Raw genomic sequence first — 25,248 nt, forward strand, 5'->3', positions numbered from 1 at the left:
CTTCTGTCTGCTGTAGGAGCAGAGCCAGTGCAGCAAGCTGGCTCTGTCAGAGAGACCCTTCTTTTTTTCCATATTACCTCCTGCAGGCCTTGCCAAAAATCATGACTTTCCAGCCTGTTACCTAAAAGATTTAGGGAGAAAAAAAACTCGGGGGGAATTTAAGGAGGTGGTAAGATAAGGGAAGGTTTTAATGAAGATACAAACCATGCGTGCACCCCCTGACCCGGGCGTTATAATTTTATAATGATGTCCAGCCAATTCCTGCTCGTCCATCCCCCGGCCTTTGCCCCATTTTGCCCCTGCCCTGCCCCTCAGGAATTGAGTCTGGAGGTGTTTTGGGACCCTCTCTTCCTCATCTTCTTCTTTGCAGCACGTAAAGTCCTTGGAGGCTTTCCAAAGTCCTGGGTGATATCTTGTTGTCCAGGCCAGGGGGCAGATGTTCTTAAACAGAATGAAGGCCTACCTTGAAAAGAAGACTAAATATGCTACTGGAATTTAGGGGAACTGATATGGAATTGGGGTAATAGGGTTGGGTATATGTGTAACTACTACGCTAAAGGGTAAGGGATATAATACAGCTACTTCTAAAATCTACATTCACTACATAACTACTTCTAAAACCTATAAAAATTAAAGAATCAAAAACTCCAAGGCAACAAGCCCCAGCCTCCATTATCATTAAAACAAGGGAGAAAAAAAAAAAAAATCTCTCTAAACATATCTCACACATGATCAGTAGAGAGAAACTAAATGTGATGTGATGGCTTCTGCCAGCGATCTTGCATATGCTTCCCATTGTGTATGGTTTCTAAGTGCCTACAAGAGCACTGCACTGAGGCTGCCTCAAGCTCTCTGCTCCCCATGGCATGTTGTTCAGTCATGCTGTTCATCTTTCATCCAGCAGCCAAGCAGTGACCATGCTTCTTCCTTTCCTGCAGAGAAAACTTTGGTAAAAACAGGAAGGCAGCGGTACAGCTTGGCACCAGAAATACCATGTGTATAATCCCTAGCACTGCGGACAGAGAAAATATGAGAGTAATTACAGAAGGAGAGAGAGGGGGAGAGAGAGAGAGAAAGAGGAACGAGAAATGTGGGAGTTTAACATGAGAGAGGGAGCAGTATATCTGGCAGTCACTGAATCATATAATTCATTTACTTGTGCATGGATGGTGAGGTTCAGTGACCAATGTCCTGTGTTCCTGGGGAGATTTTGGCTGCATGGGAATAAAGCATGGTAATTTCTGAGAGGATTTACAGAAAGTAAGAAGGGTAAGTGAAAGATAAAATAAGCTTGATTGGTACAGCCAACAAAAACTCGGTGCAGTATTTCATCTTCCAAGTGCTGCACAAAGCTTTTGGTCTCCGTGAGCAGACATTCACAGAGCAGCACACCAGCTTCAGTAGCACTTTCCTTTGGAGGACTCTGAAATGCTGGACAAATGTGCCTTTAACACTGCAAATGGCCTTGTTTGCTAAATCTTACCATTCACTTTTTTTTCCAGGACAAGTAGTTAATTGTCTCACTCAAAGTTAGAGCAGAAGCTCAGTGACAGAACTACAGAAATATCCAGGCAGAATCTGGCACAAGTATTTTCATCAAGAAAAACATGCTTTGCACCAGGTCTATGTTCAGCCCAAACTGGCAGAAAAATATAAACCAGAATGACAAAGATTAGTGACTATGAGCTGAAGCCAGATATTTAAATTAGGAACAGGGCACATTTTTAACTGCAAGATGTGACAAGTCATTGTATAAACAAGGAAAGTGGCAGCTTTTCTATCTTGTATCTTTAGGAAAGTTGTTTTGCTCTCTCACTGAGTTCACATTCTGCCTTATCACACCCTCACACAGACTCTTGCTTTTTTTGGTCTCAAAAGCACTCACTTATGGATAGAAAAAGACAGAAATTACTCCTAAATTCCCAGTCCTGCAGTGCAATACGTGCTGGCAGATCTGAGCACACCCAAAGCCTTGCTGATTTCAGTGGTGCTCTAAGCAAGGACAGGGTCTGACTGTGCTCATCAAGGTGCATGACTGCAACCTTCAATGGCATTAAATAACCATAAGCTGCTGCTGCAATGCTGAAAAAGTGTCATCGCCTTTTAAAGCAAAGACACTTGCCTGTAGATTTTTAATGGCATGGACAATGCTGTGCTCTGCATTTTTCTGCAGCACTGGGAATTCTTGATACTGGTAAGAAAACAAATCTTTGTCAGTACAAAATCTGTCCACCCTACTTTTAATACAGATTTGAGACCCATTCCTTTAATTATTTGTACCCATTCACATCTTTATCCATGGGAATACTCCAAATGACATCAGTGAGACCAAGCTTATACAGAAGCCTAACCACGAGGAAACTTGTTTGTAGACTGAGGTTCTAAATTTAGCATTTTCATCTATCTTTGCCCAATATAATATTAAAAAAAAGTAATTCTGCCTGTATACATAACTCTGCCTGAATGGCTGTGTATTTGAGAGCCTTGTGTGAAGGGGAAACATCTGTAATCTTTGTATATTCAGGAAAAAGAGATCTAACAAAACAATAGACAGAAGATTTGCAGGAAAGGAAGCTCAAAATCTCCGGCAGAATCCCCTGCAGCAAAACCCATGGTTCCATAGAATGAGGTTAATTAACTGGCAATTATTTCTGAAATGCATCTGAATCAAATATATCTGCCACAAAGATGTCATTAAAAGAGTATCAAGCCACTGCTGGAAGTCAAGACTACTTAACACTCCCACCCTCACCACAACTGCACTGCTACTACTCATGACTGAAACTGCACGTCTCTCATGCTGGAGCCCCTTCAGCCATGATTCACACAGGGAAACACATTCTTCCCCAAGCCCCCCTCTGCCCAGCCTGACTGCCAGCCAATGCCACTCACACTCTTGGAGGGCTCTTCTGCTAAATTAGAATGTCAAGAAAGTGGTGAGAATGAATCTCGTGTCTTCCCTCCTGCCCTAGCTGAACCGAGTCATTGGAAACAGACTGTGTCTGCCTAGAAAGGATTTTAAAGATCAAAATCAGTGATCTCTGGTTTTGTCTGTGTTGTTCAGGCAGACACACAAGTGATTTTACTGTTGTACCTGACTCGAGACCACCAAGAACTGCTCCAAAGCGTGGCGGGTATTGAGAACCACCTGTCAGCTGTTCTAGACACCTTCCCATTGCTGCCCTGAGGGCATGGTCCAGCTATGTCCTTGTTATGGCCTGCAAAAGAGGGTGGGAAAGGGCAGGAGACAGACTCAAAGCTGAAACACGTTGATGTCTCATGTGGCATCTATGGAGAAGGATGCAGCTGAGAGTTGTACCTGGGCTAGGTCTTCCCTGGAGGTTGCTTGGAACATAATGCACTGCTAAGAAAACCATTTCAACACCAGGCTCCCTCAGGGCTCTCTGGCACCCAAGGTGACCCCATTTCACAGGATTCAGGATTCAGAGTACACACTGCACCTTGAGTACTGTGTTCAGTTTTGGGCCCCTCACTTCAAAAAGGACATTGACATGCTGAAGGATGTCTAGTGAAGGGCAACAAGGCTCCTGAGAGGTCTAGAAAACATGTCTTATGAGGAATGGCTGAGGGAGCTGGGTCTATTTAGTCTTGAGGAGGCTCAGGGGGAGCCTCATCACTCTCTACGACTACCTGGAAGGAGGCTGTAGTGAGGTGGAGGCCAATCTTTCCTACCGTGTCTGCAGTGAGAGGACTAGAGGAAATGGCCTTAAACTGAGACAGGGGAAATTCAGATTAGATATTAGAACATTTCTTTTCACTGTTATGGTGGTCAGGCATTGGAATAGGTTGCCCAGGGAGATAGTGGAGCCACCATCCCTGGCGGTATTTAAGAGGTATCTGGATCTGCCAATGGGTGATATGGTTTAGTCCTGTTGGGGTTAGTTACAGAGGCAGTGCGGGGTTGATGGTTGGACTGAATGATCTTAAAGGTCTCTTCCAACCTCGATGATTCCATGATCCTCACAACCCCGCCCCTCTCCCTCCACACACGCGCGCGCGCGCTGGCAGTGGCGGGCAACAGGTGCTTCTTTCTCACACAACCGAAGGTCATGGGTAAGAAACGGAGATGTCTTCCTTCCCCCTCGACAAGAAGGAAAGTGTAACGACAGGGAAACTTCGAACTACTCCAGCTCCGCGGGACTTCCCTCCGGCTCTGCCCAGCGCCGCCTCAGCGCGGGAGGCGGAGCCCGAGCGGACCCGGCGCTGGGGCGGCGCGGGGCGGGCGGGAGGCGGCCGCTCCTGCTGCAAGATGGCGGCGCAGAGGAGGAGTCTGCTGCAGAGTGTGAGTGGCACCTTCCCCCCCTCCGCGCACACGCACCCCCCAGGTGGGTGCGAGGGTGTCTCTGGGCCTCCTCCTCACCCGCCCCCCGCGCTGCCGTGTGGGAAGGGGGAGGTCCGCCCTGAGCGGGGCGGTGGGTTGCTGCCCTGCCGCCCCCGTGCCGTCTGAGGGCAGGGGGTTCCAGCTGGCGAGCGTCTCTGCGGGGTCAGCGATCCGCACCCTGGGCTGACCTGCTGCTCTGCAGCGCTGGGGGGGCCACAGGTCGCTGAGGGGGGGGTGGGCCGTGCCGGTGCTGCGGGCTTCGGGGTGCCCCGCTGTGTGAGGGGGCAGCTGGCGACTGCAGGCCGTGAGGGAGATGGCGGCCCCAGGGGTGTCTCCCTAAGAGCTGGCTGCAGCACCGGGCCCCTGTCCCTTTGTCCTGGGTAAGTACTCCAGCGGGGATCCAGAGCCTTCCCTGCACTCCCGTGCCAGGGATGCGTGAGGGTCTGATTCGCCATAGGAATAGCTAAGCTAGAGCAGTGCTGTATCAAGCGTAATCCCATGCAAATTTAACTTCAGGTTTCTTGTTAGCAAGAGACAAAGTGCAGCCAGAGCTCAGCTTCAGAGGGAAGGGAGGTGATAAGTGGTCCTGTTCTGCAGCACGGGGATGTGAAGTTATTAGCTGGTGTGGTGTGCTGCCTTGTTTGCAAAGGGAGAAGGGTTGAGAAGAGAGTGGGGATGGACTTGTAACCTGTACTGGACCAGGATCCTCACTTCAAGCTGCTTGGGTTTTACATGGTCTCTTTACTCTTCCTGTCTCCCAGGAACAGCAGCCCAGCTGGACAGATGACTTGCCATCCTGCCATCTCTCTGGGGTGGGCTCTGCTCCGAACCGTTCGTACAGTGCAGATGGCAAGGGCACAGAGGGTCACCCCTTGGAGGATAACTGGCTAAAATTCAGGTAAGTGGGCTGCACTTGGGACAGACTCCTGCATGCACAAGGGCAGGTAAAAGTGATATGTAGTTTGTCACACAGGGCTCAGAAGAAGAGGGTGGAGCCTGAGCATGCAGGAGGTGCCCGGAGGAACTTGTTACTTGTGTCTGTGTCTTACAGACGTCTGTGACCTCTTTGCTTCTGTCCTCTTGGCAGGAGTGAGAACAACTGCTACCTCTATGGTGTCTTCAATGGCTACGATGGCAACCGAGTCACCAACTTTGTGGGTCAGAGGCTCTCTGCAGAACTGCTGCTGGGCCAGCTACATGCAGATCACAGCGATGCTGACGTGCGTCGAGTTCTTCTGCAGGTAAAGAAGCTTTGAGTGGGAACGGCTGCTGCTTTTCACACTTTTTGCCATCAGGGGAGCAGCATCTGGTTTCTGTGTGGGTTGGAAACATCTGCCGCTGGTTGCAATTGCACTCATGGCGAGCATCTGTAGTGCTTTGTTTCACTCCCGCCTCAAACCCATCTGTCCCTCTGGCTCCGTCAGCACAGTGCTGAGAGCTCTCCAAGAAGCTGCAGCTACTCTTCCTTGGACATGTAGGAACAAGTCAGCCTGTGAGGGAGATGATAGTGAGTGAAAGGGAGAAGTTAATGTGTAGGGAGATGGATTTGTGAGTGTGCTTTCTTGAGTGAAAGGCAAGTTCTTAAAATCAACACACAAGATCAGATAGGTCTCTGACATTCCTGTGAATGTAATTTTTATGGGTTTGAGTTGTTGCAGGCTGTTTTTACAAGCTGTTAACTAGTCGCACTGAAACAATTGTGTTTCAATGTATGTAGTGATCCTTGAATATCTGTACGTACAGTGATCATCCACTCCTGTGAGCCAGTCTTAGATAGGTGGGGATGGGTAGCTTCAAAGGTCTGTAGGCATTGGATAAGAGCTTAGTTTTTCTTTATGGCCTTTTTTTAGGCTTTTGATGTGGTGGAAAGAAGTTTCCTGGAGTCCATTGACGATGCCTTGGCAGAAAAGGCCAGCCTGCAGTCCCAGCTACCAGAGGTAATGTAACCTTAAGAGCAGAGATTGATAGAGAGGTCCCATGCTCCAGATTGCTGGATAAGGTTTGGGCATATTAGTCAGTTTGGTCAAGGGAGGCTGTAAGTGAAAATTACTTCTCTGTGGTTCTCTTCTGCGAGCTTGCATGAAGTGAAGCAAGCCCTTTGGTCCATTTCCCAGAGTTCCCACTGTTCATACTGGCACTACTTAGACCCATCATTGGTTATCTGAGTAAGGAACTGAGTGTATCATGGAGAGGAGTTCAGGCTGTACATGTGGCTCTTCCAGAACAAAGCCATACGATGCAGAGGAGAGGCAAGGCCTCGAATTTGCATGGCATCTGGGCAACTGTGTGTTCTGTTCTTCAGGTGTACTGGACTGTCTGCTCCAGAACCTTATTGAAGCCATGTCATTTGCTGGGATTGAACAAAAAATACTGTGTCTTGCACAAGCTTGACACAAAGCTAAGACATGTCAAGTCCCTTCCCTACTGAATTTTTATTTCAGCTGTGATTTCTGTGTTGTGGACTGTGTGTTCAAGCTTCTCCCTCATTTTGGGTTCCAGGGTGTCCCTCACCACCAGCTCCCTTCTCAGTACCAGAAGATTGTGGAGAGATTGAAGGTTGTAGAGCAGGAGATCTCTGGAGGAGCCATGGCTATTGTGGCTGTCGTTCTCAACAACAAGCTCTACATTGCCAATGTGGGTGAGTTGGTTTTTGTCAGTGGCTCGCTCGGCATTCCTGAGAATGGCAGCTGTTGTAGGAAGTAAAAGAAATTTGAATGTGGGGGACAGTTTCTTTGGTCTGTGACCAAGCAGTGATATGCTTATTACTACAGGAGCACTTGAAATCAGCCTGGCTCTTTATCCCTACAGAGGTTGGCTGTATGACCAAAGAACAGAGGGAAAGTGGGTTGAGAGAAGTGGTGCAGGTTCAGTGAGAAATAGGGAACTTTCTTGTGAGGTACTGGCTCAGGTCTGGATGAAGAGCTGCCTAGCAGGCCTACTCTGCTGCTAGCAAGTCTACTTTTTGAAGATCATGATGAGACAGTACATGAGCCTTTCTCTTCTTTTCTGTCTTTATTCCCGTCTGTTCCTTTTCCACTGGGATATGTTCTCCCTCTTAACGGCAGAGCTATCTGGTGCCTCATCTCGCTGCTCCCACTGCAGGTACCAATCGGGCACTGCTGTGCAAGTCCACGGTGGATGGGCTGCAAGTGACTCAGCTCAACGTGGACCATACGACAGAGAATGAGGATGAACTTTTTCGCTTCTCTCAGCTGGGTGAGTTTGAGTTTCATGTTCTTAGCGCAGAACATCGCATGACTGTTTATCTGGGGCACCAAGAATGACTCAAGCCACTGGAAACAATAAATGGCCACAAAAAGAAGCTTACTATGTTTTCGGATAACAAGTTCAGTGCCTTCTTTTTGTGCCTTTCTGAGGCTATAGAGTGAGTAAGCTCAGCTCACTGACCTAGTAGAAAACTATCCTTTTGATTCAAGTTTTGAGTGGTAGTTTAGTGTCCTGCTGCCAAACTGGCATTGATTTGCCCTCCAGCTGTGTGATTGCTGGAGTCAATAGGAAGGCAGGAGTGGAAGCACACAGCCAGAGGGTAGAAGTGAGGTGGACAATATATGAGTGCTCCTGTGGAGGCAAACCACAGTTGAGCTGGGTTAAGTTCTGTGTGATGCTGCACCCTCAGGATGGTACGTTTCAATATGCCTTTGTACAAGCTGCTGCTGCAAAAAAGCAGCTTCACTTCAGAGAGAGGCAGGCCAAGCACTGGCATTTACTGCTCTCACATCAGTAACTATTGAGCTGACATTTTGCTTTAGGCAATTTCCCTTTTCCTTTACAGTGTTTGACATGTTTTCTTTCTTGGTGTAGAGCTAACCCAGACCACTTGTGTGATAGCTAGTACCAAATTCTTCTTATTGAGATACTTAGGTTCTGTACTTTTATTTAGGTAGATCTAAGGTGGCATTCTTCATTAGGTTCACCTGGCAGATATATTCTTATCTGGTGAGGCTGTTGTGGTAATTTCTGCTGCTGGGTCTTGTTTTATTCTATTTCTCTGTAATTTCCTCTTTTACTCCTATTCCTGCACTAGGGATATGTGCTGTGAAACAGAAGACTGAATGAAAGAATCCTGGGAAGGAGACCTTTTGATTGCCTTTCTACTGCCAAAAATGCAGAATTTAGCTGCAGTCCATAGGAGGACAGGGATCTGTTAGATATACTGACCTTAACTTGGCACAGCAGTGGCGCTCCTGCCTGCAGTCCCAGGAGAAGGAAGAGCCTGTGGAACAGGACAGTGTGCACAGGCTGTTTTGGGGGCCCAGAGGAGGTGGTTGTAGGGCTAGGTTGAAGCACAGCATTCAGAGGTAGTGGGGATAGCATTTGTCATGGTGGTCCCTGTGTCACCCCTCTGGGGAACGGAGGAAGAGGTCTTGTGCCTTTGTGGCTCTTCATCCAGCACATCACAACTTATTTGGTGCTCTGGGAGAGTGATTTAGACACAACCTCTCCAGTGTGCTCTGGGCCTCCCTGTGTTTGTGTCTGTCAGTGGCACGTACCCCCCTGCCCGGAGCTGGCAAATGAGCCAGGCCGTGTTGATGAGTCAGCTGTGGTCTGCAGCAGATGGAGGAGTTGTGTCTTACTGCTGGGGTAGGTGTGGAGCCATCTGTGCAGCGAGGCTTGGTTTGACTCAAAGGGAGCGTTTCAGTTGGACCCCTGCCTTCACCTTGTACTGAGGACAGTCATCCCTAGATAAAATCTCAGTGTTTTCTGGCTGTTAGCTCTAGGTATAACCAGGAAAGGGGGGTTGCCAGGTAAGTGGCTCATGTGGTCTGAGTCCTGCCTCAAATAGTAGGTGCACCCAGATGGTCTCTGTTAGAACCTTCTTCAAGCTGGGATTACTTCCTAGCCCCTGCCAGGGGTATATCCCCTTAAATTTATAAATATTTGTTTGGTTAGTGTTCTTAGCTTAGGAGCAGCCCACATCAATTTGAGCACTTGAGCAAATTCAGTGTCTCTTCTAGATAGTTATCCTTTTCTCAGAATCTCAGAATCACAACCTGGGTAAGGTTGGAAGGGACCACATCTGGTCCAACCTCCCTGCTCAAGCAGGGCAATCCTAGAGCACATTGCACAGGTTTGCATCCAGATGGTTCTTGAATATCTCCAATGAGGGAGACTCCACAACCTCTCTCTGAAGTCTAGTGTACTAGGGAAATTGTCATATGGAGCTTAGGGACAGGGATCAGTATTAGACAGAAGAAGAAGCAGAATCCTTCACATATGTTTTCCTCCTTCCTGCCTTCTCCTCCCATCACACAGTCCAGAGCTGACAGGCACAGATGTTCTCCTGGCTTTTCGGCAAATGCCTGTGTGCCCAGGCCAGCTGCTGCTGGTGGCTTTGGACCAGGATGTGGGCTTTGTCTCGGGGCCAACTGTTGCATTCAGTGTGCCTTTTGGGCTGCACGTGTCTCCCTCCTTTTCTCTCCTTCCCGGATCACAACTAATGAAAAGGTGTCCCTTGGAACACAGCAAACTGCTATTCCTTTTCTCCCTGTATGGCTCCTGATGAATCTTCAGCATCTTCTTTTGTATTACAGTTTTATTTAGCTGCAGATATTTCTTTTCTCAGAGGAAGTTCTCCAAGTTTCACGAAGTTAATTAAACATTTTTGGTTTTCAATCTGGCAGGCTTGGATGCAGGGAAAATAAAACAAGTGGGAACTATTCGTGGGCAGGAAAGCACTCGACGCATTGGAGATTACAAAGTCAAATACGGCTATACTGACATTGAACTGCTCAGGTCAGAAAAACTCAGCTTTGGAGTTTCAAGCCCTCCTTTTCTTCTTGATCACTCCATTCACACCATCACTCCATATGTCACCATTAAATGCTAAATAACACCGTCTCTTTCCAGTGCTGCTAAATCTAAGCCCATCATAGCAGAGCCTGAAATCCACGGAGGGCACTCGCTCGATGGGGTGACTGGCTTCTTGGTGCTCATGTCTGAAGGGCTCTACAAAGCGCTGGAGGCAGCTCATGGGCCTGGGCAGGCCAACCAGGTGAGCTGGCTCACACAGGAAACGTTCCCTGGGCTATTGACTCACTTCAGCTGCTCCCTTATAGACTGTCCTCCTCATATGTCCTGTCAGTGCTGGCCAGGTTGAATGCCTGTGCCACCACATTCCAGTCTGTAATAGTATGGGAGCTGCTTTGCCAAGCCAGTTCTAGGCAGCTGCCCGTCCCTTAAGAGTAGCCCATCAAAAGGGAATGGGATGATTCAAGGCACAAGGGCACATATCAGCAGGTGAGATGGGCAAGCTTCACAGTGAGATGAGTTGCCATAAAAACTCTTAGATCAGATGGCAGGAAAAGGTTTCCTTCAAAATCTCCTAAACATCCTTCCTCTGATGTTATTTTTCCTTCTCTGCTCAGGAAATTGCAGCCATGATAGCCACAGAGTTTGCCAAGCAGACGTCTCTGGATGCTGTGGCACAAGCAGTAGTGGACCGGGTTAAACGGATCCACTGTGACACTTTTGCCAGTGGTGGGGAGCGATCCAAGTTCTGTCCCCGTCATGAAGACATGACGCTGCTTGTGAGGAATTTTGGGTACCCCCTGGGTGAGATGAGCCAGCCCACGCTGACACCAACGCAAGGTGTGTTGGGGTGAGAATGAGACAAAATGGAGGGGGGGAAGATAAAATCTCTTGATTGATCCAGAACTGACTTCATATCAGGAGAGGAGGTACTTGGGGTAGAAGGAATTTTCTTATTAAACAGATTATTGGCTTTTGACATGTGGAGTCTGTGACAATTTTATAGAATACAGTACAGCATCTAATAAAGGCACTTTCTAATAAATTCTTGGGTTCTTTGGGCCCTCTTTGCTGCTGTGCTGCACCCTCAGTTGCTCATGTCTCAACTGCATTTTATAACTTCTGTTTTCTCCCTTCTCAGGAGGCCGTGTCTACCCAGTCTCTGTGCCATATTCCAGCTCCCAAAGCACAAGCAAGACAAGTGTCACGCTGTCTCTTGTAATGCCTTCCCAAGGCCAGATGGTCAATGGTGCCCACAGCAGCTCAACTCTGGATGAAGCCACGCCTACCCTCACTAAGTAAAGTCCTGCTCTCTTGCTACTCACAGTTTTTCCTGCACCTCACACGGTGTAAAGTGGTTGCAAAGTAGAGACACCTGTCAGTTACCCGTCAGTCATTCCCTTATCTGTAGCATGGCCCCCCTGACTGCAGTATTGACAGCCAGCAAATTGTGTTAGCTGGAAAGCGATTGTGTGAGGAGTGGGAATGAGTGAAGCGAGCAGCTCTGAAGCCAGCTCTGGCAACATGCCTTGGGAGCAGCATCTGCTGCTGTTCATGGAGGGCACTGGCAGCGAGCAGCCCTTCTCTTTGGATCTTGTGTGTCAAGTGTGTTGGGTACTGTGCACAGAGGGAGTGTGGGTGCCCTTCATTTTAGTGAGGAAGAGAGACTATGCAGGCCACCTGTAAGGCTGCTGGAGAGGCTGCACTGCCTCAGAGGCCAGGAAAAAAGTGTATAAAGCTTAGAACTGGGTCCTATTTGGATCCACTTTGCGGGATCATACTACTTAGTGGCTGTGGTTTAGGTTGAGCCTTTGTCACAGGATGGTGCATGTACACACTGCAAAGTGAAGCAATGCTGTGGGTATTGTGTTCTGTAGCTCCAGAAACAATGAAGCTGACACACTAGAGCTGCTTTGGCTGCAGCACAGGCCACACAAAAATAGCTTTCCTTGCTCCCTGACTCTTCCCATAAAGCTTGCACTGTTATAGGTGTGGGGAGGCTGGCAGAGTGCATGCCTTTTTTTTTTTGGACTTTTTTAAATTTTTTTTTTTTCTGCTGCCTCTCCTCTGTTCATCAGATGCCTGGTTGTATTTAAGGCCTTCAAGTTAATGTGAATCAGATATCTTTGATGTTTGTCAATTCCAATCAGCTCTCAAATCTACTAGTGTTCTCATAGAGCAAGTGACTGCAACTGTTTGCTAGGATAGCTTGATCTGTGAAGAAACTGGTGCTTGTTCTGGTGCTTTTCTTGTCTAACATAAAGGTGGTTGTGTTCTCTCTTTTTCTCTCCATAGCCAAAGCCCAACTGTGACGCTCCAGTCGACTAATACTCACACACAGAGCAGCAGCTCAAGTTCAGATGGAGGTCTGTTCCGCTCCCGGCCTGCCCACTCACTCCAGCCAGATGAGGATGGGCGTGTGGAGCCCTACGTGGATTTTGCAGAGTTTTACCGGCTTTGGAACATGGACCATGGCGAGCAGGGAGCACTGACTGTGTCCTAACATGGTGATCTGCCTCCTGCAGACACCTGAAGCTCGGCTGCGAGAGCAAAGACTGAGGCAAAGAGTGAGTGCTCCACTGAGGGCTGTGTTCTGCCCAGAGCTAACTCCTACACAGGATGTGCTGGACACTGGGCAGGGGAGCTTGTGCACTACACACGTGTTGCCTGTGCCATGCTCCCAATCCTGACCAGCCTCATTCCCTTGGAAGCCCTGTGAACAGGGGAAGGGGTCTTGAATGCAACCCTCGCTGCAGGTTTTTGCAAATAAAGATGCAGAGAGGGCTCCTTCTGGATGGTGCAAGAGGCAAGGCCTGTACAAAGGCTGTGTGTGTGTGTGTGTGTGTGTAGGTGTACACGTGTGCCTGCGTGTGTGTTGTCATAAAGTTTCCACAACTCAATTCATAATGCTGTGATTCCAGTGTTCAACTCCATAGAAGATACCTCTATTTTGCAGAATAAATAACTTATAGCTACAGTCATTGGCACCCATGTGGCTTGCTCTCTTCCTTATAATGTCATGTATGGGTGTGACAGCTCCTGGTGAAACCCTCTATTCCAGAACAGAGGGTTGCACCTTGCAGCAGGCAAGCTTCTGCTGTAAAGTGGCCTGAGCTCTTGCTGGTGACTTAAAAGCATAAGCTCTTTGCTTACTTTTTTGCTGAGCTTTGGCACTGAATTATGGATTGGAGTTAAGTTATAAATTCAGGTTATTGTTTTTTGTAGTTAAAATGCACATTATTTCCCTTATTGCAGGCCATCTGGAAAATTGTATAGGGCAGGTGGAGTTTGTAATGCATTTTTCCTGTACAGGCACCTGGTAGTGCACAGCTGGAATGCACAATCATATCGTGATGCCTTTAAGATGCAGATGTGCACCCTCGTGTCAGAGCGAGGAGGTGTGCAGGGAGGAGAGGAGGGTTCCTGCTGGTCTGCTGGCTGCATGTCGGGTGAGCCGAGGCCTGGACTAGCTGGTGGAGGCTTCGGGGTCACAGCGATCTTCAGTTCAGCTTTCTGACGGCAGGCGGCAAGCGAGGCTCTTCCCTCTCTCCTCCAACCGTCCCCTTCAGCCCGCCTCCCTCTCTGCCTTTCCCCAGCAAACACGGGAGGGTTTGGGGGGTCTGACCGCTGTGCCGCAGCGCCTGGTACCTGTGCGGGGAGTTGTGATGAGGCACCAAGCAAAGACACGAGAAGGCTAGAGGGAATAGAGGAGAAGGGGCAAGTGAAAGAACTGGTCTGGGTTCCTTCCTGGATGTATTTTTGTTTTCAGGCTTGTCACCTTAGGAAGAAGGGGAGTGGGAGAGTAAAAGGATGATGTAGCAGGGGATGGATGCTACAGTTAAGGCCAGTGTGTTGCCAAAACCTGATGTGTGCAGGTTCAAGGCACCTGTGGCATGCCAGCTTGGAAAGGAGAAGAAGGGGATTCATCCCTTTGGATAAATGAAATAGTACTGAGTGCCCTCAGGCAAGACCTGAGTTCACTGAGAAATACGTGGGCAGGATCAGAGCTGTGAGAAATGCCTGTTTCCTTGGAAGGCACAACAGGAATCCCTTGCACGTAGGTGGGTGGCTCTCTGCCACTGCCCTTTCCAGGTACCACTGGCACAGCTTTGCCCTGCGGGGTTTCGGGTGCTGCTGGGCTGCCTGCAGAAGCTTGTGCTTCCCTGCCTCCCTGTAGTTCCCAGGAAGTCTGGGTGTGCTGAATGTGCCAGCACAGACACCTCCAGTTGAGACCCTTCCAGCCCCGCCAGGGAGGTGGCGTTCAATGATGTGGAGGCAAAGGCAGCAGAGTTGAGTGAGGTTTGGTGCCTTGTCCCCGAGGCTGAACAAGGCAGGGGCTGGCTGTCCCTCAACCCTGTCCTCTGCCCTTGCCTCTGCCCTGCGAGGAGCAGGGAGTTCAGGTATCTGAGCCCAGCCTGGCCTTGCTGTGCAGAGCTGCTCCGAAATGTCATTTGACCAGGGGACCGTATCCTCCAGATTGTTGTGTGGCTATTTAATAGGACAGTGTGATCCTGGTATGGACTAAAATGGAGTTGAAAAGGTTTTATCCTATTCTGTGTTCCCTAACCTGGCACAAATTTCAATAGCTGTATAAACAAGTTTTTCTTGCTTATTCCCCCATCACATTTATCTATGGTATTTGCGAACTTATACCGAGAACAGTTCCAATGGGAAATATTCCAGCAAGTGGATGCTCCAGATAAAAGTTTAAGAATTGCCAAACACACTTATATAAAGCAGATCATGCAAAACAAACTGATCCTTTGGCATCATTACCAATTTAGGAAGTACAAAAAAATAAAGTGGGTAGGAGCGGGTGGATCACACTAAGCTGTGTCTGTACAGCCACTGGGAAAAAGTTGAGGAAAATGGTTTTTCTGTACATGCTACATAAGCCATGGCTTAGGATTCTGGGTCAAAGAAACAAACTGAACATTGTGTACAAGGGAAGGAGGCTCATGAGCGAATATTGGTATTTAATATCATTCTCAGGGAGCGATAAGAAGATGCAGGCAGTAAAATCAGTGGAAAAACCTTCTCTCCTCTGCCCCTCTAAAATGAAGGAGTGGATGGAATAGGACAGAGTGATCTGGAGAAACAAGAGCAGGGGCCTTTTTGCAGTGTAGTGAAATTCAAAACCACTAGAAATTTAAAGTCCCAGATAGAGAGAGAGAGAAACAGTGCAGCTACGCTCCACAGGACTGCTGGAGAGGAGCTGGCAAATTAAAATCTGACTATGCACGATAAGTCTGCCATAAAGGCAGCTAATCTTCTTTTTCAAGAGCTATCCCCCTGCGAGACAGGGGTAGAAATGAGAAGCCCTATCCCTGGAACATGAGCAGCGGGAATGCTCTGCATGTCCGCATGTCCCTGAGCTGTGGGCATTGGCTGAGGGTCATTAAAGGTGCTCAGGCCGGTGAGACAGGCTAGGAGAAGGTCCTGGTCCCAGTTCTTGTGGGCAGGCAGTGAGGTAAGCAGGCAACCAGGCTGAAGCGGTGTGTGGAGGATTCAGCAGGGCTGAAGATGATCCAAAGCCTTTAGATGCTCTTGGGGAGGACTGAAGCTATGTGTGCCTCGCTGCACACCAGGAGTGTGAAGAAAACCCAGCAAAGACTGGAAAGGGCTTTGTAAGCCCCCCACTGCCTGTAAGGACCTTCAGAAAGAGCTGTCTGAAAGAGAAGGCCATGTCAGTGCCATCAGTGCTCCCTGCACCATGCAAGGATAATGTAGCATCCTCAACCAGTGTCTCTGCTCCCTCAGCTGCCATGCTCTGAAGAGGGAGGAATGTGTTCCCCTTGTTTTTTTTCCACCACATTAAGGTTTTGACAGTGTTAGGAGATAGCAGAAGGGTTTGTGGCACCACTGAAAAAATGCCACAATTGGCTTCCTGTTGTCACAGAGTGGAGAAAGCCATAGCTGAAGGGTGAATCTGCCTAAAGGATGTATCATTTAATTTGATAGCTAATAGATAGCTGTTTATACAAAATAGTCTGATTTTTCCTTCCTTAGAATTTCTAAGGAAGGGCTTTAGAGTAATCCTGTATAGTTTATTACTCAAGTGACACTTTTTCTCGGGTGAAGAGCATCGTTGGCATCCTAAAACGTCCATGCCATTAACGTGAATTGTAAATAAACCACCAGGGATGGGTTAGGTATTTTAAATCCTATAGCTCTTTCTGCAAGCATAGGAATGCTATTCGGAGCATTTTGGCTAAAATTCAGCATGAGTACTTGTATTCTGCCAACTCCAATCCCCTCCTGGAGTTTCAAATGGATACGATATTTATCTTCACTTCCTGTCTTAACTATTGTGTGTTGTCACTGTAGGTTGCTAAACAACTGCTGTCTGATCAGTGGCTGCATTTTGCTGGCAAATAAAGTGAGCCCCGTGTGCGTATGAACCATAAAGCTATTTGGAGCCCTTGCATAAGAACCCCAAGATACGTGTAAGCTGTTAATATTTATTATGTGGAGCTGAGAACATCACTGAAGATGGAGGGATTAGAGTAACTGAGTTCAGGCTGTTGAACAGCCAGACAGAATGAAAGAGAATACAGATGCCCTGAAGGAATAAGAGCAAAACGCATGAGGAATTTTCTGTATGCAGGATTAGACTCCAGTGGAGCATGGAAAGAAAAAGCCTGGAAATGCTCAGGAGAGGCAGAGCAGATAGGATGGATTCAGTGGTATGGCTTCTTTCTTGGAGGTGAATTTTTCCTTCTATGCTTCCCCCAAACAAGCATCAGCTTACCCATGGGCTCACTGGCTGCAAACAGCAAGAGGCCTGTGAGAAGGGATCTGCCACATCAGAATGCAGGTCGGATGAGGTGTTTCCAAGCCACAAGAAAGAGGATTCCGTTTTCTGGGATGTGCAGTGCTTGGGCATTGGCCCTCTCACTGCTAGATGTTTCAAGAGTCTTCTAACCTGTTATTGCTTTTTGCCTCATCTCTCAAGAACAGTGTGACCTGGAAACTCTGCATTTCTTCTGCTGGTTTTGCCTGAGCTGGGCAAAGAGCTTTTCTCTGCCTTAAAAACATCAAGTGATGGCAGGGAGCAACAGCAGCCCCTTTCTGTGAAGAAGGGTCCTCAGCAAACCAGCTGCTTTAATGTCCAAAGGACTGGTAACAAGGAAAGGCAAGGCTCAGAAAGCTAGAGGCTCTGGAAGGGCAGCAAACACTACACCTCCCAGTGTGGAAGCTATAGAAATGCTTCTGCACAAAGCCCTTATGGCTACTGTGGACTAAGGTGGCCAGCAGCCACCAAAATATCTTGGGAAGCCATGGTGGTTTGTTTCCAAAAGCAGCCAAAAGCCCAGTCATCCAAAACTGAGGTTCCTACATTTAGTTGGGCTTTTCCAGATACATGGGGCAGAGCTCCCAACCAAAATGAAAATGGGCAAAGGCAGCTCCCTCCAACCTCTGATGAGAGTTGGTTGCTTTGGAAAATTCAGGACTCCTTTCAAAGTAGGGGGATCAAAGCCGAGCTATTAGTGGTTTTATGCCTCAGCGGTTCGGAAAGTCCCTCGCTCCAGCCAGCGGCAACTGGCAGTTGAAGCAAAACAGGTAGCCCCTCTCGTTTGCCTGTGTGCTCTGGGCTCCTCCTGCCCTTGTCAGTGCCAGAGCCTCTCAAACTCTGTCTTGGCTGCAATCCTGCTCAGCAAAATGGCCAAAAACCTGGTGCATCCATCACCTCCAAGGAAGGTGGGCAGGGTCCTGCTCAGCCAGGCAGGCAGTTATCTCATGCAGACAGTACCGTGTGGGAGGAGGGGAGAGCTCCAGTGCTTTGTCTCAACCAGATCTCCACCACAGACCCACTGTGCAATCCCTGTGTGAGGGGCACCAGCCACCCACGTCAGGAAAGGATGACTTCTGGGCCTAGTTTTAGGCAAAGCAGAGCAAACAGGCTGGGTCACACAGTTTAGCCTTGGCTAAAGGTTTCCTGTGGGTGCCACTGCACGGTGGCTGTGAGAGCAGAAACAGAAACTCATCTCTGAATGGGCTGGCCAGGCAGTGCTCTTTGGTTCAGCATGGAGACTGGCCCCAGTCAGCCCTTCTGTGACCCACAGCAATTTTTACCTGCAGCCACTTGCTGCATGAAGAGGGAAGAGGGTCATCCCTCTGTTTGGAGTAAGAAACATACAGAGGAGCAGCTTCAGAGCTCATCCCTAAAACATTCACAACTCTTAAATACAAATGAGTCAGGCACTGAATTAAAATGGGTTTTAATATGAATTCTTCATCCAGGTAGTTCAATAATTTACTGAACTCCCCACCCTCTAATCCAAATGTATTCTGGAGCCAACTGCTTTTTCCTTATTGTTCCTGTCATTAGCTCTTCCAGGAGTTCTCAGCTGCTGCAGTGAGAAATATCCAAAATAGCTCCACAAGGGACTTCTTGGTGATCTGAAGGCTTGAAACAACAACAGCAAAAGAAAAAAAAAAAAGGGTATACGGGAAACGGAAAAGGTGAGGAAACAAAACCGAGATGCAGTCAATAAAAGCTTTCAGAGAAGAGATAAGAGCAACAAAACACAGAATGGCTTGCTGCTCACTAAAGGTGTGATGGGAATGAAAAGAGCTTTTGCAAATGTCTGGAGGGGGAAAGAAATTAGAGGAGAAGTGTATCCATTAGTAAATGAGTGTGTGAGCGTATTATTCATGGCTACAAATATCTGAGCTGCAAAAGCGCAACATTTTTATTTCTATCTGCCTTTAGTGGCAAATTTAAGAATTTTGGATAGCAAGGATGTAATTAAGACCCAATAAAGCAGCTTGTGCCTGCTGCTGCAAGCAAGGAACGTGGCAGCATCCCTCCCAAACTCCACACAGCTGTTCACCTGGATGAAGTTACTCTGTGTTTGCAGAACTGCAGCTTAAATCAGCATGAAAAAACTCAAACAGATGCAGCACTTTGACAGAAATAAGGTACAGTGTCCAACGATTTAGCTGAGGTGCACATTAGCTGGTGCTCTTCACCATTGGACTTCATTCTCGCTAAGTCATTGAGGTCCTGCAGCTGTTGGGCACCAAGGGACCCTCGCTGTGATCTCCTTGAACCCCAGCGTTGCCTCTTGGAGGGGTGCAGGAGGACTGTGCTGTGCCTGGCAGCAAGGTGGGCGGCCGAACGTGCCTGCAATTTGCAGCTGCCATTGCCGATCCCACCACAAACCCGCTGTTAATTGTTATGCTTGGCACCTTCAGACAGCCTGGCTACATCTGGTCGGCCGCCTGCCAAGCGTGTGAGCAAATGTGTAGTTCTGGGGAGACACATCGTGCTAATGGTCTTATGTGGAGCTTTGAGTAGGCTGGGGACCTGAGGCTCTCCAAGCAGGAGAAGCATTTCACTCTTCTCTAATTAGACCAATTTCTCAAACCCAGGCATTGGAGCAGGGCTGCGATTCCTATAGAAATGGACGGCTCCACAGGCTGTTTGCCAAACCCGCCATGGACTTAGCAGGACCCCCCATGCAGGGAAGCTGGGAAGTACGCTGCTGCACTGAGCCTTTTGCCACAGCCTCTCCCACACCTCACAACTAGATGGGTGCATGCCGGTTTTGGTGTCCTCAGGGCAGCCAAACCCCATGACACAAACAAAAATGTGGTGAACATGGCAGTGCTGGGTTAATGGTTGGACTTGATGATCTTAGAGATATTTTCCAACCTAAACAATTCTACTATATGACAGGGGAGAGATGTGAAGTCCAAGTGTTCAAGGTACTGCATTCACTGGGAAAGCCAACTTCATGCCCAGCAGCAGAGAAATGAGGGCAGTTTCCAGAAGAAGAGCAGACATGCCTGGAGTTTGAGGGATGAGAGAAGATTATGTTGTCACAACCAACTCCAGGTGGCTGGAGTTTATTGAACCACAGGTGGGTGGCAGCTTCGACAGGAAATTTCAGCAGATAATATAAGCATTTTTGTGTCTCCGAAAAAGAGAATGAAAATTGACAAGGCTATAAATACAGCTATGCGAAAGTGCACTGCCTGAAGAACCTGGACTGCGATGACAAATGACTGCTGAGTGCTATTTAGGGCACAGAGGCCTAAGAAAGTGCCAGCGAACTAAATATCTAGTCAAGCCTTGGCACCTTCACTAATGGGTTCAAAGGAGGATGGCAAAGGGAGCTGCTACAGCCTCCCAGCTTATCCAGGGCTGATGAAGTCCCTATGCTGGAAAATGGCTCTGAGAAGCGTGAGCTGCAGCAGTGTCACTGCAGAAACTCTCCCAGGCAGCAACGCTGGGGTCGTGATGGCCTCATTATAAGGTATGTTCACTAAACCTCATTAAGCAGACCATCTAGGGTAGGCACATGGCCAAGAGGTAGCACAAAAGTGGGCTAGGGCATGTAGATTTGGTGGGCACAAACCACTGAGACATTAGGAAAATATAATGGGCATCAAAATCAAAACGGTTTGGTGTGATGCCCCACGTTGGACAACCTCCAGTGAGAAAGCCCTATGGAGCTGGGATGTCCAAGCATCCTGATCTGCTGATTTCTCCATGCCTGTTTCAGTGCCTCCATTTATTTTTGCTAGCACAATCAAAAAATCCAAGTGACACAAGTGTTTTCAAATAGGAATGATTCCCTGGCCAAACACCAATGATATTCTGACTTTTTATTCCCGCCTGGTATGTAAACACATTTCAAAGGGCTTCAGCAGCAGAGGAGAAGGAATTTCTGTTCCGAGCCAGCTCCTGCTAACTGAGAGCAGTGGCCGTGCTCTCTGGGCACTGGATAGGTGTCACTCCTGATCTATGGGGAAGAGGAGAAGGAAGCAGCTCCAGAGTTTAGTGTTTGAACTCATCTTGGACTGCTGACATTGCAGCTCTATTGCTGGTGGGCTGAACTCTGCAGTGTCTCCATCCTCTCGCTTAATCCCAGGCTGCCCTTTGGCTCTTTTGGAGGAACCAGAGGAAACCAGGTAGAGGAACTGATTTGGATTAAAAAATAAGCCAGGAGAAAAAAAAAATTTAAAAGAGGATTTTTTCAGACAGAGCAGTTCTCCAGCTGGGCTTGGCGAATGGACTCACGTGCAGCCAAGCTGCTTGCGGCGCTCGGTTTTGGAGTCATTCCCACTGTGGGGGTTTTAGTGTGGACAGCAGGCTGGAGAAGTGCACAGGAGCCTGGGAAGCATGAGCAAGATGCAGAAAACTCTGTTCAGCCTTGCTGAGCTGTGGGTACCTCACAGGGACCACTGACAGGAAGGGGCAGAGCGAGATACACCTCTCTGAGGACTGGGGAAACTGGAGAGGAGCCAGTGCAGGTGGTAGCAGGGTGGTGATGTGGGCAAAACTGGATTTTGCTACCCTGAGGGTAGGAAAGGGCTGAAGAGAGGAGGGTCAAGGGGGACAGTGCAGCCACAGAAATTAGAGGAGGGACAGAATGACTTCCTGTGCTTCTTATCCTGATCCTGGCCACTTGTAGTGTTGGCCAAGGTGCCCTGAGCTTCCTGCCATCAAATGTCTCCAAGAGCTGGCTCATGCCCAGCAGCCAGGAAGGGCTGTAGTGTGCTAGCACAGGCTTGAGAGGTTGAGGACTATAAAATGGATTTAATCCCCTTCTAACGGCTGAGATCTGAGGAAAGATTTGCAAACCACCCCGTCAGTGGCAGAACCCCCTGTTTCTGCGGAGCCAGGGACAGGGCTCCCCAGTCTCCTGAACTCAGCTCCATGCAGTGGTGGTGTCTTTTTCAAGAGATGTACAACAACGTCTTGCTCATCCCTGGCTCCCTTGCTCTCCTCTCAAATCCCCAAATACCTCTAGTTTAATACTCCAGCAGCAGTGGTGTTCCCACAAGGGAGCAAGCACCATCGTTGGCTAACCGAGGCATGTCAGAGAGACACTTTCACTCTCCCTTGTTCCAGCTACACTGAGCACACAGGCTGGTTGGAAATGAGAGAGACCAGTGGAGATTGGTCCCTAGGGAATGTATCCTCCTCACAGCTCCCAGGGAGGATCAGCAACAGGGATGAAGTCAATTCTCCATTACCCGCAGCAGGGGGAAGGCAGCCGGGGCTTGCGGGGAGCTGGCAGGAAGATGGAGGAGTTGAAGAGATGCAGCAGAGTTTGCACTGCATTTACTAATCATGCCTAAAACATGAGGCCAAGCCATTTGTTTATGGTCTGGCTGATGTGCAGCATTTTGATCACAGTGACTGCTGCTAGAGAGAGACCAGACGCCCTGAGAAAGGCCGTCAGCCTCTCACAATCCTCCTACACCGGTGTAAAAGGCCACCACAGCCTTAGAAGAGCAGCACTGCTGCACACAAAAGCATGGTGCAGCAGCACGAGGATGCAAGCATCAGCAAAAGGAAACTGTGCTTGGAGAATTACTCTCAGCTATTTCACAGCAGCTTGAGCCTGTATGTGTGTCCTGCCCCAAAACATCGTTGCTTATTCCCAAATACCTGTGGAGCGCCATGCCTGGCCACTGCACTGAGCAGCTCACTCGAAGGCAGGAGAGGATGATCAGTGTACAGGGGTATGTGGATAGAATGAAGTAGTCAAAAAACACGACCACCACCACCAGCAGCAACATGAATCTTGCTAATTTTACTAAGTCCCTATATTTATTCACTAATCCATAAGGCCTTGATTAGAGATTGGCTAGTGAGATGTTTGTTTTAGATTATACACAGGTAAATTCTTGTGCTTCTGAGAAGGCTCTTCTGTGTATCATGCCCAGGTGTTCAAACACTGTGAATCAGAACACTTAATATTCTTGTGTTTGGCTCAAAATAAGAAAAAATAATACCAGCTCCTTTCCGTTTATCTTCTGCTCTTTCAGCCTCAGAGGTGCCTCAGATAGCTTCTCCAGGTGGTTCTTTGCAACCTCCTTGGCCCAGAGATCCCAGAAAAGCTAAAGGATCTCAGCAGGGGGGATGCAGCCAAGGGACATCACTTCCTCACCCTTCTCCCCAGCTTATCAATTTTCCCCATCCCACTGACACTAACTGCAACTTCACCAGGCCTGAGCTTGTTCTGTCCTTAAGGCATCTGTGGTATTTTGGACAGATGTATGTTCCTCCCACCCTCCAGTTCCTGTGACCCATCTAAGGCACTCGGGAGGGGGCTGGCAGTAGCTCCTACAGCTGCTACTTGGCCCTGGCAGGACAAGAGCTTCCCCATGGCACCAGCACATCTGCTCAGCCTTTGCTGTGAGTAACGGGCTTCACATGAGTGATGTGGCAGCCGTGGGGAATTCCAACTAAAAGTGAACCATGGAACATCCCTCTGCATCCCCACCAGCTGCAGCCAGGGAAGCAGAGGCTGGGGAAGACCTTTTTAAATAGAGTCCAGTGATCCCTCCTCAGTTTGAAGGAAAGCTCCACCAACATCCAAAAGCTGTCTGCTTTCACGTGCAAGGATTGTTCACTACAGGAAAAACAGGTTTAAATAAGTAAAAAGAAAAATAAAAGAGCACTTGAAAGGGAAATAGTTCTGCAAATTGAGACCCAAAGAATCCCTGTGGTATTTGATGCTTGAAAGGCTGAATGAGATGCCATTCTGCAAGGCGAAGCATTCAGACTCATTTATTTATTTAAATTGGCATGGAGATGCTGCTCAAATTTGCTGCCTGCAGCTATCCATCAGCCAGGATCCAGTGGACTGACAAGGGAACCTCAGGCACAGGGGAGAGGGGAGGCGACTTGCAGCGGGGATGCAGAGCCCTCCTCACTCCCCACCTTCCTCGGGAAGGATTTCTTGTATGTGGTGGTCACAGCAGCAAGAGTAGATGAAGCAGGGTACAGTTTACCCTCCAGCACCCCAGAAATACACTGCCCCCTACTCCAGCCCTGATTTCCTAAGTAAGATGCCATTGCATGAGCTGTGCTTGGACACCCCTGGGGATGGGGGATGGGGCCATCCTTCACTCCCCCAGGCTGTGACACTTCTGATAACAGGTCAGATGGTGTTAAAACAGCCCAGCGGTTTGGCCCTTGGCTGACAGTGTGTAAGCACACCAGGGAAACCCAGCTCTGGGGCACAGGCAAGATGGGGCAGCCCATGGCAAGTTGCCCAAAGTGGTTTGAGAGCAGGAATTAGCAAAAGGCAGGAGCAGCCTGTCAAACCAGTACCTCTTAAACACCTGTATGTGCCTGGACAAGTCGTCAGCAGGCTCCAGGATGGGATGGAGACCCCATACAGCAATGCAAAGCTTAGGCTGATGGTCCAAACATGCTGCTGTCTCCTTAGAGGGAGCACACACAACTTGTATTACTGCCTTTTCCACTCTGTGGTAAGCAGGAACAGAGCAGTTTTGGCCCTGGCATGGGACAACAGCTGAGGGAAGAAGTCAACGGCTCTCCTGAGCATCCTTGTCTCCCAGGTGCAAGACCCCTTGCAAAGTAGGAGGGCTTCCAACACCAACCCACAGATGGAAAAGGTGCTGGCTTTGAGGGACAGGTCCTCCAAATACAGGATCCCCTTTGTAGGTACCTTCCAGCCCCTCTCCTGCTCCACGACCCCAGCAGAACTACTGCAACTGGTGGGAACAAATGGCTGTTGGCGCAGGAAGCAGCAGGAAATGGGAATTCATTGTATGAGGTTTGACAAAGTCCACATAGGATCAGACCATCTCATTTTTGTCCACCAGCCTCTTCCTGGCCCCTCATGGCTCAGGATGTATGAAAGAGCCCATGGGTTAAGGCAGCAGGAGTGATTCAAAAAAAATGGGGCAGTTAGGAAAACAAGGGGAATTTTGTTTCCCATCATCAGCAGGACCTGAGCTCAGCTGCATTCAGAGGAGAGGTTTGTTGGTTGAAGATGGAAATAAAGGTGAGCTATACTCAATCCAGGCTTTGTTTAACCATGTTACAGTCCTCTCTCTAGGGCTCTGCTGACATTGTACGTTGTTTTCTGGACTAGTGCCAGACATTTTCTGTGGACACATTCCCAGTGGCTTTCCAGATGAAGAGCTGTGATAAAAATCTAACCTATTATGTTGTAGGGCACTTCCTCTTCACCCTCACATAATCCAGGAATGGGATTTATTTGGGATATTTACAGCTGCAAAGGACGGCACCTGGATCGAACATCTCAACAAACAAAAAGGAAAACCCCACAATTAAAATGCAGCTAAAGAAAACATGTGAAACCCGAGATATGGAACAAATCCCAGCTTGAATCATCTGG

At 48.5% G+C, this 25,248-nt stretch overlaps 1 protein-coding gene and 1 long non-coding RNA gene across 2 annotated transcripts; one reads left to right on the forward strand and one right to left on the reverse strand.

Annotated features, from left to right (window-relative positions):
• Positions 1-157: 157 nt before the first annotated feature.
• Positions 158-4,660, reverse strand: LOC135414407 (uncharacterized). The gene is made up of 2 exons (XR_010430684.1): positions 4,531-4,660; positions 158-932 (listed from the first exon to the last, which is right to left on the reverse strand). It is a non-coding gene; the product is annotated as an uncharacterized LOC135414407 (long non-coding RNA).
• TAB1 (TGF-beta activated kinase 1 (MAP3K7) binding protein 1) lies at positions 3,956-13,098 on the forward strand. The gene is made up of 11 exons (XM_064655131.1): positions 3,956-4,303; positions 5,104-5,240; positions 5,430-5,583; positions 6,193-6,279; positions 6,842-6,980; positions 7,445-7,558; positions 9,985-10,096; positions 10,211-10,355; positions 10,729-10,951; positions 11,253-11,409; positions 12,407-13,098. The coding sequence occupies exons 1-11, from the start codon at positions 4,088-4,090 to the stop codon at positions 12,612-12,614; spliced, it is 1,692 nt and encodes a 563-aa protein (XP_064511201.1). The 5' UTR covers positions 3,956-4,087; the 3' UTR covers positions 12,615-13,098.
• Positions 13,099-25,248: the final 12,150 nt, after the last annotated feature.

Source organism: Pseudopipra pipra, chromosome 5 (assembly GCF_036250125.1).
Source record: "Pseudopipra pipra isolate bDixPip1 chromosome 5, bDixPip1.hap1, whole genome shotgun sequence".
Taxonomy (NCBI): domain Eukaryota; kingdom Metazoa; phylum Chordata; class Aves; order Passeriformes; family Pipridae; genus Pseudopipra; species Pseudopipra pipra.